General features: G+C 56.4%; 1 protein-coding gene across 3 annotated transcripts; it reads right to left on the bottom strand.

Annotated features, from left to right (window-relative positions):
* Positions 1–5,564: 5,564 nt before the first annotated feature.
* On the bottom strand, positions 5,565–11,179 carry Fgf17 (fibroblast growth factor 17). 3 transcript variants are annotated; one of them, XM_005329296.4, is made up of 5 exons: positions 11,041–11,179; positions 10,795–10,831; positions 7,552–7,696; positions 7,233–7,339; positions 5,565–6,399 (listed from the first exon to the last, which is right to left on the bottom strand). In XM_005329296.4, the coding sequence occupies exons 1-5, from the start codon at positions 11,073–11,075 to the stop codon at positions 6,106–6,108; spliced, it is 618 nt and encodes a 205-aa protein (XP_005329353.1). In that variant the 5' UTR covers positions 11,076–11,179; the 3' UTR covers positions 5,565–6,105. The 3 variants fall into 3 exon arrangements, with proteins under 3 accessions (XP_005329353.1, XP_005329352.1, XP_077887049.1); XM_005329295.4 differs by having other exon boundaries at positions 7,552–7,729; XM_078030923.1 differs by lacking the exons at positions 10,795–10,831; positions 11,041–11,179 and having other exon boundaries at positions 7,552–9,479.
* Between the last annotated feature and the right edge of the window lie 707 nt (positions 11,180–11,886).

Here is an 11,886-nt window from a genome sequence, read left to right on the forward strand (position 1 = left end):
ACCAGGTAGGTCCACCTTACCTTCAAAGTCCAGGAGTTCTCAGCTCTTCCCAGTGGGGCACATTCATTCACAACAGGGGGTTCTGGCAGGGGGTTCCAGGCCCCAGACACCTATTTCTTAGCTCCCTTCCCCAGCAAGGTCACTGGTGCCAGAGATCCTCAGCGGACTCTGGTCCTGCCACCTGCCCCCTCTCCCAGGCATGTGCACCAGGCTTCTCTGCTCCTGTCTGTCTCACTCCAGTGCCTCCTGGCCCCACCCCGCGTACCAACATGCTGGGAGGGGGAGCACCAGGAGTGCCCCCCATTCTGTCTAAATATTAACTCCTGGAGAGGTTGAGCCACAGCACCAAGAGGCCTCTGAGGCCCTTTACCTCTGAGGCCCTTTTCTCCAAAGATCCAGGCCCAGTAGAGGAAAAGGAAGGGACCTTTTTCACCAGAGGCTGGAAGCCACATCTTCTTCCCTCTGGGCGTTGGACTCTGGGCCTCCACTTTCCCAGACCTTAGTCCCCAGAATGCTGCCTGCAGATGATTCCATCTGTCACTCCCCTTCTCAAAGCCTTCCTGTTTCTCCTCCCTGCCACTGTACCAAGACCAAACTGCATGACTTGACTCACCCATTGCCTGCCATCTCTCTATGCACTTTCAGTTCCAGCCAAATTGATCAATCTTTCACCTTCCCCTGAATGTGCCTCACATTTTCCTACCTCTAAGCCTTCCTCCCAGTGCTGTTTCCCCTCTCCATATTCCCACCTTGTGCATCTTCTCTCCAATGAGATAATGCCAATCCCAGCTATACCACTGCATCCTCCCAGGTGCCCCAGCCCCACACTCTCTCCCACCTCAGCACCCACAGGACAAGGAACTAGAGAACATTGCACTCCCGGTGTTGAAGACAGCAAGAGTCTGGACCATAGTGCTCATTGGCTGTGCCACCGTGAATGGTTGTAGATCTCTGAATGTGAGATTGCTCACATGGACACATGGGAAAAAACTTCCTGCCCTAAATCAGGGGTCAAGCTAGGTGCAGTGGTGCATGCCTGTAATCCCAGTGACTCAGGAGGCTGATGCAAATTCGAGGCCCAGCCTCCCTCGGCAATTTAGGGAAAACCTATTTCAAAATAAGAAATGTAAAAGGTCTGGGATGGAGCTTATTGATAAAGCACCCCTGGGTTCAATCCTGCCAAAATAAAAATATTATAACAGAGAGATTTCCAAAAGTCTATGTGTTTGGGCTGGGATATGTAGCTCAGTGTTGGATTGCTTGCCTCACTCGTGCAAGGCACTGGGTTTGATACTCAGTACCACATAAAAATAAATAATAAAATAAAGGTATTGTGTCCATTTACAACTAAAAAATAAGAAAGAAAGAAAACCTCACATTAAAAAAATAGACTGGGCGCAGTGGCACATGCCTGTAATCCCAGCAGTTCCAGAGGCTGAGACAGGAGGATCGAGAGTTCAAAGCCAGCTTCAACAACTGTGAGGTGCCAGGCAATTCAATGAGACCCTGGCTCTAAATAAAATACAAAATAGGGCTGAGAATGTGGCTCAATGGTCTAGTGTCCCTGAGTTCAATACCCATACCCGGTACGAAAAAAAAAAAAAGTCTATGAGTTTACCTCTCCAATTAAATTTGAAGTGCCTTGAGAGTTCCCTGTTGTCCATCTTTTAAAATTACTTGAAGGATTAGCACAGAGCTTGAGAATTGTACGGAAGAAGTAAGTATTACAGAAACTGCTGAAGGCTCCTCACACCTGAGTTGCACCTTGAGGAACAGGTGGGTGCTGGGCAATGACTTCTTTCTGGGGCCTCATTTGGATGATCCCCTCAATATACATTTCCCCTATGATTTGTCCTGGGCTGGGCACATACAGTGGGTGTAGCAACACTATTTTTACCTCTGAGGTCCTTTTCTCCAGCAGAACCATCACACAAACATATGTAATGACGGTGCGGGATGAGCTATGTGATATGTTGCAAAGGCAAAGGTAAGTGATTGGCAAGAGAGACCAGCAGCAGCAGAGCCAGAGAGGGTCAAATGCCTGTGGAGCAAGGGAGGCCACTAGTGTCCAGGTGAGCGAGCATGTTGGAGAAGGGCCTGTCAGGCAGCAGGAATATTTATTTATTTATTTATTTGGTACCAGGGATTAAACCCAGGGGTGCTCAACCACTGAGCCACACCCCCAGCCCTTTAATTATATTTTTAAAATATTTATTCTCCAGTTTTCGATGGACACAACATCTTTATCTTATTTCTATGTGGTGCTGAGGATTGAACCCAGCACCCCGCACATGCCAGGCTTGAGCCACATCCCCAGCCCCTCAGCCCTTTTATTTTGAGACAGGGTCTTTTTAAGTTGTTTAGGGCCTCACTAAGTTTCTGAGGCTGGTTTTGAATTTGTGATCCTCCTGCCTCAACCTCCCAAGTCGCTAAAATTACAGACATGTGCCATGACACCCAGCAGCAGGAACTCTCAGAACGCCTGGTGCGCAATGTTCTCTGCTCCCCGCCAGTCCAGAGGTTGCTCATAGCAAAGATGGAGACAGTGCACTTCATGATGGCAAGAGTTCCTGTTTTAATGGCATTTCTGGAAGGGGATGTACTAAAGGAGAGGGCGGGGCAGGGAGACTGGATAGCCCTGGACAAGAGTCTTAAAAGCCACACCAGGAGTTTGCTGGTGAGGGGCCTGCACAGAGCTGTTGTGTGGTACTCTGGGTTGGCCACCTGTGCAGTGGATGCAGCTGGGGCAGGCACCGCTAGAAAGCCCCTGCAGTAATGTAGACAGAGTCAAGGGAGGCCTGCAACAGAGCAGAATTCCAGAGTCTGGGAGAGAAATCAGTTGTGCACAAGGGGTTGAGGGTGTGGAGATGACTAGCAAAAGACAGCATACAGGAGAGAACACAGAAGAAATCCTAGAACTGCTTCTACAGGAGGAGCCAAGCAAGAGCAGGCTGGCGGAAGTAGTTCAAGAAGCGGTCCTCCTCTGGAAGGACCGAAGCAAGGCTTTTAGTTTGGTGAATAGGAGGCCACTGGCCATTGGAGGGAACATAAATAAAACCAGCTTTTGTAGCCTCTTGCTCTGACTCCCTTCCACCTCATCTGGCCTTTTGGAGGACAGGGTGGAGGAGAGATCGATAGAAAGGCTATTCTTAGGCTGAGGTCTCAGTAATCCTAAACAGGTGCAGGATTTGAGGCATACTTCTGCAGTCACCCTCTACCTTGTCACTTCCTCCCCTTGATGGGTTCATCTTGCCCTAATAGCAATGGGCATTAGTAATCAGCCCCCTGGGGCCACCCCTTGCTCACTCTTGCTTAGAACCTTCAGGAACAGGAAGCAACCAGGGTTGCTGAAGCCAGGTGTGGTCCTTGGTCCTGGGGAAGCATCTTTCCCATCAGTACATAAGCATATTAACTCCCTTCTGAAGTTCCCAGATTCTTAGAGATCCATTCTTTTGGCTTCCTACCCGCTCCCCCATGGTACTGGGGATTGAACCCAGAACATTTTGCCACTGAGCATCCCTGCCCTGCCTCCCTCTTTGAGACAGGGGCTAAATTGTTGAGGCTGGCCTCAAACTTGCAAATCCTCCAGCCTCAGCCTTCTGAGTCACTGGGATTTCAGGCATGCGCCACCGTGCCTGACTTGGTGGCAGGTTCTTTTTTTTAAAAGCATCTTTTATGAGGAAGCAATGAACTGAGCAGATTTCCCCAAGACGTGAAGGGTTGCCTGGGGTAGGGAACCTGGATCCTGGGCAGAGGCACTAAGAAATGTGGTGGTGAGAAAATTTAGAGCCCAGTCAGGGACCAGAGGCCAGAGCAGGCATCAGACCCAGGCCAGGGCCTGGTTGGAGGTGAAGACACTACCTGAGATGCACAGGCCTCTGAAACTGCCCTCCCTTGTCCTTCCCCATTCCTGGTCCCTGCGTGCCAGGTCTCACCTCAAAAAGCAAGCAAGGAAACAGTGAGGGCTTTCTGGAGCCGGCCCCCAGAGGCCTGTCTGTGTTGGGGAGGTCAAAAAGAGCCAGGGAGGGGCCAGAAAAGGCTGAGAAGAAAGCTCAGGCAAGACAAAGAGCCCCGTCCACCTTTGAAGCCGTCTCTAACCCGAGCAAGGGGGTGGGGGATGGGGGTGGGCCAAAGGCCCGGCTGGGGGGGAGGCCGTCTAAAGTCTTAAAGAATGTCTCAAATTCCTGCGGAAATCAGAGTGATTGTAAGAGTCCCCACTCCCCAACACACCTCCTTCCAGGCCCCCTCCCCCCCGCTCCCCAAAGTCCAGTCCTCCACACCTGGGGGGGGCCCCAATCCTTTGTCCTCAAGTAATTGCTGGGTGTTGCCCCAGTTTTTAAAGTCCCATTGAACTCGCCAGTTATCAGCTGCGCTCCAGACCACCCGCCCTACACACCCCAGAAAACGACCCCCAACACAGCCCACGGTCTTCACCAGGATTAAGATTCTTTGTGATGGGGGGAGAGGAAAAAAAGCAACCTGGTGAAAAGCAATTATGACAAACTGCAAGGAGAATGTCTGTCCTGAGGCCTGGGGACCTCCCTCTCGGCTGCTGCGGTCCCCACCTTCTAAATGGCCCCGGGTTGGGGTCAGGCTGGGCTCCAGCCCTCGCCGTCCACCTGGACTGCGGCTGCCACCGCCCTTTCCCTCCTCTCGCCTTATTTGAGGCCAAAGGGACCGGTGGGAAGAAGGGATGGCTTTCATCCTTTTTCTCCTCTTTCTCTAATCCTTCTGCCCAACTTTTTCTCAGCACAGAGAAGGGAGGGGGAGGGAGGGAAACTGAGGCCGGGGGATTCAGCGGCCGAGGAGAGTCCGCGGCGGGGCCTGGGGGGCAGCTAGGAAGCCCCGCCCCCTAACCAGATTAAAAGCCAGCCACCAGCAAAGAGGCGGCTTTTATGGCCTGGAGCCGCAGCCCCGGGCACACCTGGAGGCCTCTGGGAAAGCCCACCCCCGGAGCGCCGTGGGGGCAGGGCCTCCCGCCTCCCCGGGGCCATCCGGACCGAGCCCGCCGCCGCCGCCGCCTCTAATTGAGATTTACCCTCAGGTGTGGCCCCCGCCCCCACCCCAGCGGGGACCTGGGAGAACAAGAGGACACATTCTCGCCCCCACCCCCCTTCCGCTCGTCCAGCCCTCCACCCCGCCCGGCCCTCCTCACCGGAAGAAAGCAATCTCGCTCCCCGCGACGCGGCTGGGGCGTCCGCGGGCCGCCGGCCCCGCCAGCCCCGCGCCGGTGCCTCGGGCCTGGGCCCCCTGGACACCCGGCCCCTCGGCTCGGGCCCCACCTAGGGATTGGGTTTTTTCCGCCCCAACAGGTAGCACGGGACGCACCGTGCGAGCCGAGGACACCGGAGCCCGCAGAGGGAGTGGCCGCCCGGTCCCCGGGGCCTGGGCACGCCCTGGGCCGCCGGCCTCCTGCCGCACCGCCCCCCCCCCCCGCCCCTGCCGGACGTGCGGCCAGTGGCCCCCGCACCTGCCGCCCATCCCCTCGGCCAGCGCCAGGCGCTTCTCTATGCCGCATGCAGCAGCCAACTTGATTCCAGTCCACCCCACTCCAGATAACCCGATTGCAGGAAAATGGTTTTATTCTGGGGTTTCGGGTGGGGGTGCAGGCCTGGGTCATGGAGAGTGAGGAATGGCCGGCCCTTTTTCTCCTTTTTTTTTTAATGAACAAAAACACCAAAAGTCCCTTCCTACTCTCTGGCCAAGAGGAGCTTGGGCGCTGGGGACAGACTGAGGGGGATTTGGGGAACAAGATTTGAAGCCAGACACCTCCATCCGGGTTGCCTGTGCAAGGCCTCACATATCTGACCTGTCCGCTTGTTTCAGGCCACTGCTGGGAGGCTCGCTGTGCGATCAGGGTGACACACTAGTTCCTCTCCTGGGATCTGCCCTTGGCCCAGAAAGGAGCCTATTTCAGTGTGTGGCGCCAGCCCATGGGAGCAACAGTCCTGTCCCTTCCCAGCTGGGGGCACTGATGCTTCGGGTCCTCAGGGTCCTCCTTGGGGCTCTGGTTCCCCTCCCTCCATCCCAGCCCAGTCTTTGGATTAGGAAGGGAAGGGGGTGGGAAGGCTGCTGAGGGGCAGCTGTTCCCGCCTCCCTCCCTGACTACGTGAGGGGCTGGGGCCTCCTAGTGCGCTTGGTCCTGCGGGTGGGGGCTGAGCCCACAAACTCGAACTGCTTCTGCCTCTCAGCATGGTTGGGGAAGGGCAGCTGGCCCTGGTAGAGGCGCTTGATGAAGTGGGCCTCTCGCTGGTTCTGGCGGCTGCGGGAGGCCTGGCGGGGCCGGCCCTGCCTGGTGAAGGCCATGAACCAGCCCTCATGCCGGGCATTCTGGAAGGCTGTGTAGTTGTTCTCCAGGACGATCTCAGTGAACACGCAGTCTTTGCTCTTCCCACTGGGCTGTGGAGAAGGGAGGAGGAGAATTTGTCCACCCAGCCCCAGAGGGCTTATCTGCCTTTGGACCTATTTTGTAGATCCCTTATTCCCAGGAGGGAGCTGCCTAGCGACTCCGGCATCTTTGCTAGTAAGGCAAAATGAACAAGCTTGGAGTCAGAGCTGAATTTAGATACAGGCTTGTTACTTGGCAGTTGAGGTGTTTAGCCATTGAGGCTCAGTTTCGTGACAAGTGACACAAAGATCAAGGTAATGTGTCCCCTGGGGACTTGGTACATGAAAACTCTCAATCTGGGTGAGGGGTGCTGCTGAGTTGAGAGAGGGAGGCAAGAGTCTCTGACAAAAAAGAAAGAAGGATCAGGATGCAGCAATTTGGGAGGCTGAGGCAGGAGGATCACAATACTAAATTGCTGAGGGGAAAAAAAATAAAAGGACCCCACTAAGGAAGGGTTCATTGCCCAGTATTTAGTGTGCATCTTGCTAGCTGGAGCCCACTGAACTTGGGGGACGCACTGAACTTGGGGGAGCTTCTATCTTCTATGTGCCCCAACTTTCAACCCTCATACAGGGACATGTGGGTATTAACACTCTTACTGATCGCTGCTGGGGAAAGGCACCTTATATCAGAGCCAGGGGTCCTTGTGGGTCAGGGGTCCCCTCAGAAGGCTAAGAGAGCCATTGAAAGAGAAACAGGGAGGCACAGCAGGTGTGCTGAGAGGACAGTAAGAAGTCACAGTCCCACTGAGGTCCCTGTCTTGCTCCTGTGGGTGGGCTCTGCAGGGGGAGCTGGGTGCTGTTGGCCCTGTGTGCCCTGCCAGCAGGCCCCGAGCAGGCCTCACCTTCCCGATGAGCTTGCCCCTCTTGTTCATACAGATGTACTTCTCACTCTCCGCCCCCTTGATGCGCACCCGGCTGCCGAACGTGTCTGTCTCCACTATGAGCTTGGCTGTGGTGGGGGAGGAGAGAAAGGCCTTAGTCACAGGGCTGCCAGCCAGGGGTACAGAAAGGATCCCCAACCAATCTGCCCTCCAAACTCAGGCAGGTGAGAGGGATTGAGAACTGTCAGGCCCTGGGGCCCTCCCGCTGTGGCCTTAGCCCTGGCACAGGCTCTGGGGATGGGCCGGGAGGCCAGGCCTGCAACCGAGGGCCAGGTCTCACCAAACTTGTTGCCGTCCTCAGCGGTGGCGGAGATGCGACGTCCGGTGACCTGCACGTGCTTGCCACTGGTCCGGCTGTAGAGCTGGTACTCACGGATCTGCCGCCTGCTCAGCTGGTCGGTCATGGCACCCTGGTCCCTCACGTACTGGTTAAAATTAGGAGACGGGTGATTCTCCCCCTTTGCGGTTACCAAGGGAAAAATAGTGTCAATTTGCTTTGGATGACACCACCACTGGTCCATCGGGGGAGAGGGGTGTTTAGGTGAGTGCAGTGGGGGCAGGCCCTGTGTCCTGCAGAGTAGAAGGTGCAAGGTGAAGTTGGCATGGGGCCATGACCTACCCAGGCTGCTGGGTGAGACAGTCATGGCCTTTTGGTTTCGTCCAGCAACTAAACAGCAGGAACCTTGTGTCTGCCCAGGCTTGGGGGACACAGTGATACAGCAGACTTGAAATCATAACTTGGGAAGCTGGAAAGGACCTTCAAGGCTATGGTGTCCCTTCCCATGTTGTGTGGAGGAGGTGCACAGAGATACAGCTCACCTGAGACAGACCCTGTTTTCCTACCTCTGGGGTCTTGGATCCATTAGCCAGGGCTATCTGATTTCTCCTTTATCCTCCCCACACACTTTGAAAGATCCCTGCCCTAGTACCTGTGCACAGAGCAGATGGTTTATTAGGTGCTTTGAGTTAGGGTCACTGGAGAATATTTTGGGATCTCTTATGCCCTTATCTTTATCTAGGGCCCCGTCAGCCCTGTAAGCTGCCTTTCCAGATCCTGCTCCCCTGTGTCTTCCCCAGGTACATGGGGCCCTTTGGGCAGTTGGTTCCCCTTCCTGCGGTGCTCACTTCCCTGTGGGCTCTGTGGGTCTAATACCTCCCTCACGGGAAGTGCTATCAGTGGGATTCAATGGCTGCTTTCACAGGCTGCCTGCCTGTTGGTGCCACAATGTGACCTCTGGTGCCATAGTGTAATTGAGGCTCCCCAGGCAGGTAGAAGGTGTTGCCAGGAAAGGAGCTATTTCCACCCAAGCACACTACCACCACCATCTCCATGCTGGGGCTGCCCTTTCCACTCTGTAACATTGAGTCGGGGAGAAACAGATCACTTCCTGCCATCCTATTAGGTGCCCGTCAGGAGGACAGTTCCTATCCACCTGAGATCGCCTTAGCTCTAGCATGATGCACCTCACTTGTTTCTCTATCTGGATACTATTGGCCATTTGGGGGACAGCCTTGCCCTGCCCAGAATTCCTAATTTCCTCCTTTTTTTTTTTTTTTTAATACTGAGAATTGAACCCAGAAGTGGTTAACTTCTGAGCTGGACCCTCAGCTTGCTGTGCCTTAATTTTGTTTTGAGGCAGGGTCTTGCTGAGTTGCCCAGGCTGGCCCTGAACTTGTGATCTTCCTGTCTCTCCTGTCTTAAGGCCTTGAGTAGCTGGTATCACAGGTGTGTGCCACTGAGCCTGGCCCTAATTCCATCTTTATACCAGGCCTGATCTCAACCATCTGGACAGAGCTAGACACAACTGGGTATCCGATAGGGGCCACTGTCCCTAGGGAAAGGGGTGGGAAATATCATCTCTGAGGAGGGAGAGATGAAGGAGCAGCTCTGAGCCAAAGGTTTAACCTGCCCTGGGTTAATCCTTCTGATGCGTCACTGCCCATTGTCATCGCCAGGCTCCCTAGGCAGATTCCAGGTAGTTCTCCAATTTGGGGCACTACCCTGAATCCCACCCTGGAAAAACCTGAGGTGAGAATTTGGGGTGGGGGAATCTGCCAGTCTGCCCCTCCCTGGCTTCCCTGCCAGGGGTGGGGTCCCTGACTGTCCCAGCCTGAGCCTCCTGGCCCAGGTTCAGGCTGTCCGCCCCTCTTGGCGGGCAGCCTCCTCCTGGCAGTCTGTTCCAGGTCAGGGGCAGAGAGGGCCCCCCAAAGCCCCCTCCTCTCCCCATTCCCCTTCAAGCCTTTCACAAAAGCAGCCCACGCCCCCCCACAGCCCACAGCCCACAAGTCCCTCTCCCCGCGGGACCTTGCCTGTCCCTTTCATGTTCCCGCTGCAGGGGGACCTCCCCTTCCACAGCCGCAGACAGCTGCTTGTCAGCCGGCCCCTCAAGCATGGCTGTGGTTCAGCCTGCCGCCCCCTTCGCAGGGGGGTGAGGGGGCACTTCAAGGGGGAAAGGACAGCCTTGCCACCTTCCCCGCGTCCTGAATGGGGCCTCAGCCAGGCCATAAACGCCCCGGCCAGCCGCACCATTGTGCTAATTCCCCTTCCAGAACAGGTTGGGCCACCCCCAGCCCCCTCCCGGCCAGGCTGGGGGCTTTCTTCTTGCTCTCCCTGGATGTGTGAAGCAAAAGGCCTGGAACGGGGCTACAGCAAAAGGGGGAAGGAAAAGGGGGGGCGTTGTCTCTCTCTCCCACCCCCCCACTGCTTCAAAGGCAGCCCAGTCCCTTCCCAGAGAAAAGGCATTTACCTTCAAAAAAAGTCCCCACTGGATAGGAAGAGAAGCCGGCCCCTGGCCTGGGAAAGCCAGGCCGTCTCTCCCCAGAGCGGTTCTGGACCAGTGCATTTTAATAGCTGCACTTTTATGGAGGATCACAAAAAAAGGACGAGCCATGCACAGGGGGCTGAGGCTTGGGGTGGGAGGTGTGCGTGGTGGTGGGGGGGTGGAGGGCAGACTTGGGGTGGGGGGAATGTGAAGAAGCAACCCTGAATTCCATCCCAAACAAATCTTTGGGCTTGACCTCGTTGCCCTATAGGTAGGGAGTTGCCCCACCCCAGCTGGGCATTCCCACTGTGCCCACGGGACCCCGCTGGACATCTGTGGAGGTGGGAGGGGGAAAATGGGGAGATCATACAAGTGGATTTGCATCAAAACCTGTCCTTTCAGGTGCTTGCAGGCTCAAGCCTCACCTGCGCCATGACTGTCCCCTCCCCTCAACTGCTCCTGGGCTCCATCCCTGGAGTCTTGAGAGCATGTGCACTTAGCCTTTGGGGGAGCCCAGTGCAGAGGGGTGGACAGAGAGGCAGAGACTCGGGGAGCAGCGAGGGTCCTTAGAGGGAGACCTCAGATTAAAACCTCTCTCTATCCCCAAGCTTTCCTAGCCCCCTTTCTAGTCATCCCCCAAAAGCTGATCCTCCAAACCTCAGCACCTTCTAGATGCCAGAGAGCCCAGAGCCTGCCTGCACAAGAGGCTCAGAGACCTCCTTCCCCCTCTCTTAGGTGTGGTGGGGAGTGGGGGCGCCTACCTGCGTTTGACAGCAGAGAATCAATAGCTGCAAGCACCTGTGAAGGGGACAAGGCAGACCCAAGTGTGGGTGCCAGTGGCAAGCCCAGGGGTGCACCCAGGCCCCCCAGCCCCCCATCCCTGCCCTGCTCCACCTGCCCCCACCCTGCTCGACCTGGCCCAGCCCACCCAAATAGGAGTCGGGGAGACAGGTCTGCCCCGGGGCTGGGAATGGCAATAGGAGTCCAGTCCCAGGCAGCGCACTTACAGAGTGAGGTTGGGCAGCAGGCGGGCGGCTCCCATCGCTGGAGAGACTTCTTGGGGCGGTCACCCCCCTGCCCCCAAACTCAGGAGCAGATGTGGGCAGGCCCCAGGGGTAGTCCCAGAGAAGTCAAGGTCTCTCGGAGCCACAGGTTTTCAGGGGGAAGAGAGAGAAGGGAGGAGGAGGGAGAGGAGGGGGAGGAGGGGAGGAGGGCGTAATTGGGAGACTGAGGTGTGAGGTGTCCACCTTCCCCGCCAGTGAGGCTGCAAAGCCGGCGCTGGTGGGGGCTCCCCAGCTCGCGCCCTCTGGGCTGCCAGCCCCAGGCTGGGCTACCCAGGCGCAGGGATGGAGCTGCGGGAGCCTTCTCGATTGGGAGGCTGGCCCCTGCAGTCAGTCTCCTGCTTTATTCCTGACCCTTCGGACCTGCCTTACTCCGTGCGGTGCAGGCGTGTGGCAGGCAGGGGAGGGAGGGCGCCTTCCCCTCTTAGGGTCAGCTGCTCCTGCCCTCAGGTTTGGTGCCCCATCTCCCCGAGGGTGAGCAGCAGGTACTGAGGTGGGACTGGGGTCGCGGGTTTGGCTCAGGGTGAGAATTCCCAGAAGCAGCCTTAAAAGGAGGAGCCTCCCTCCAGGGGGCAGGGGTGGGCTTGGCTTGAGCAGCCTCTGGCGCTGCCTCTCGTCACCCCTAGCCACTGGGAAGGAGGGGTTAAGGCTGTCCAACCCTAGCAAATACTGGGTGCAATGGGTTGGGCTGGAGGTGGAGGGTCTTGCAAGGACCCGAATGGAGTCACAAAAGCTGGCCTGAGATGGAGAAGAGCAGGGTACACTGACCTGAGCCACTTTTCCAGGGGGACT

Source organism: Ictidomys tridecemlineatus, chromosome 14 (genome assembly GCF_052094955.1).
Source record: "Ictidomys tridecemlineatus isolate mIctTri1 chromosome 14, mIctTri1.hap1, whole genome shotgun sequence".
Lineage (NCBI taxonomy): Eukaryota > Metazoa > Chordata > Mammalia > Rodentia > Sciuridae > Ictidomys > Ictidomys tridecemlineatus.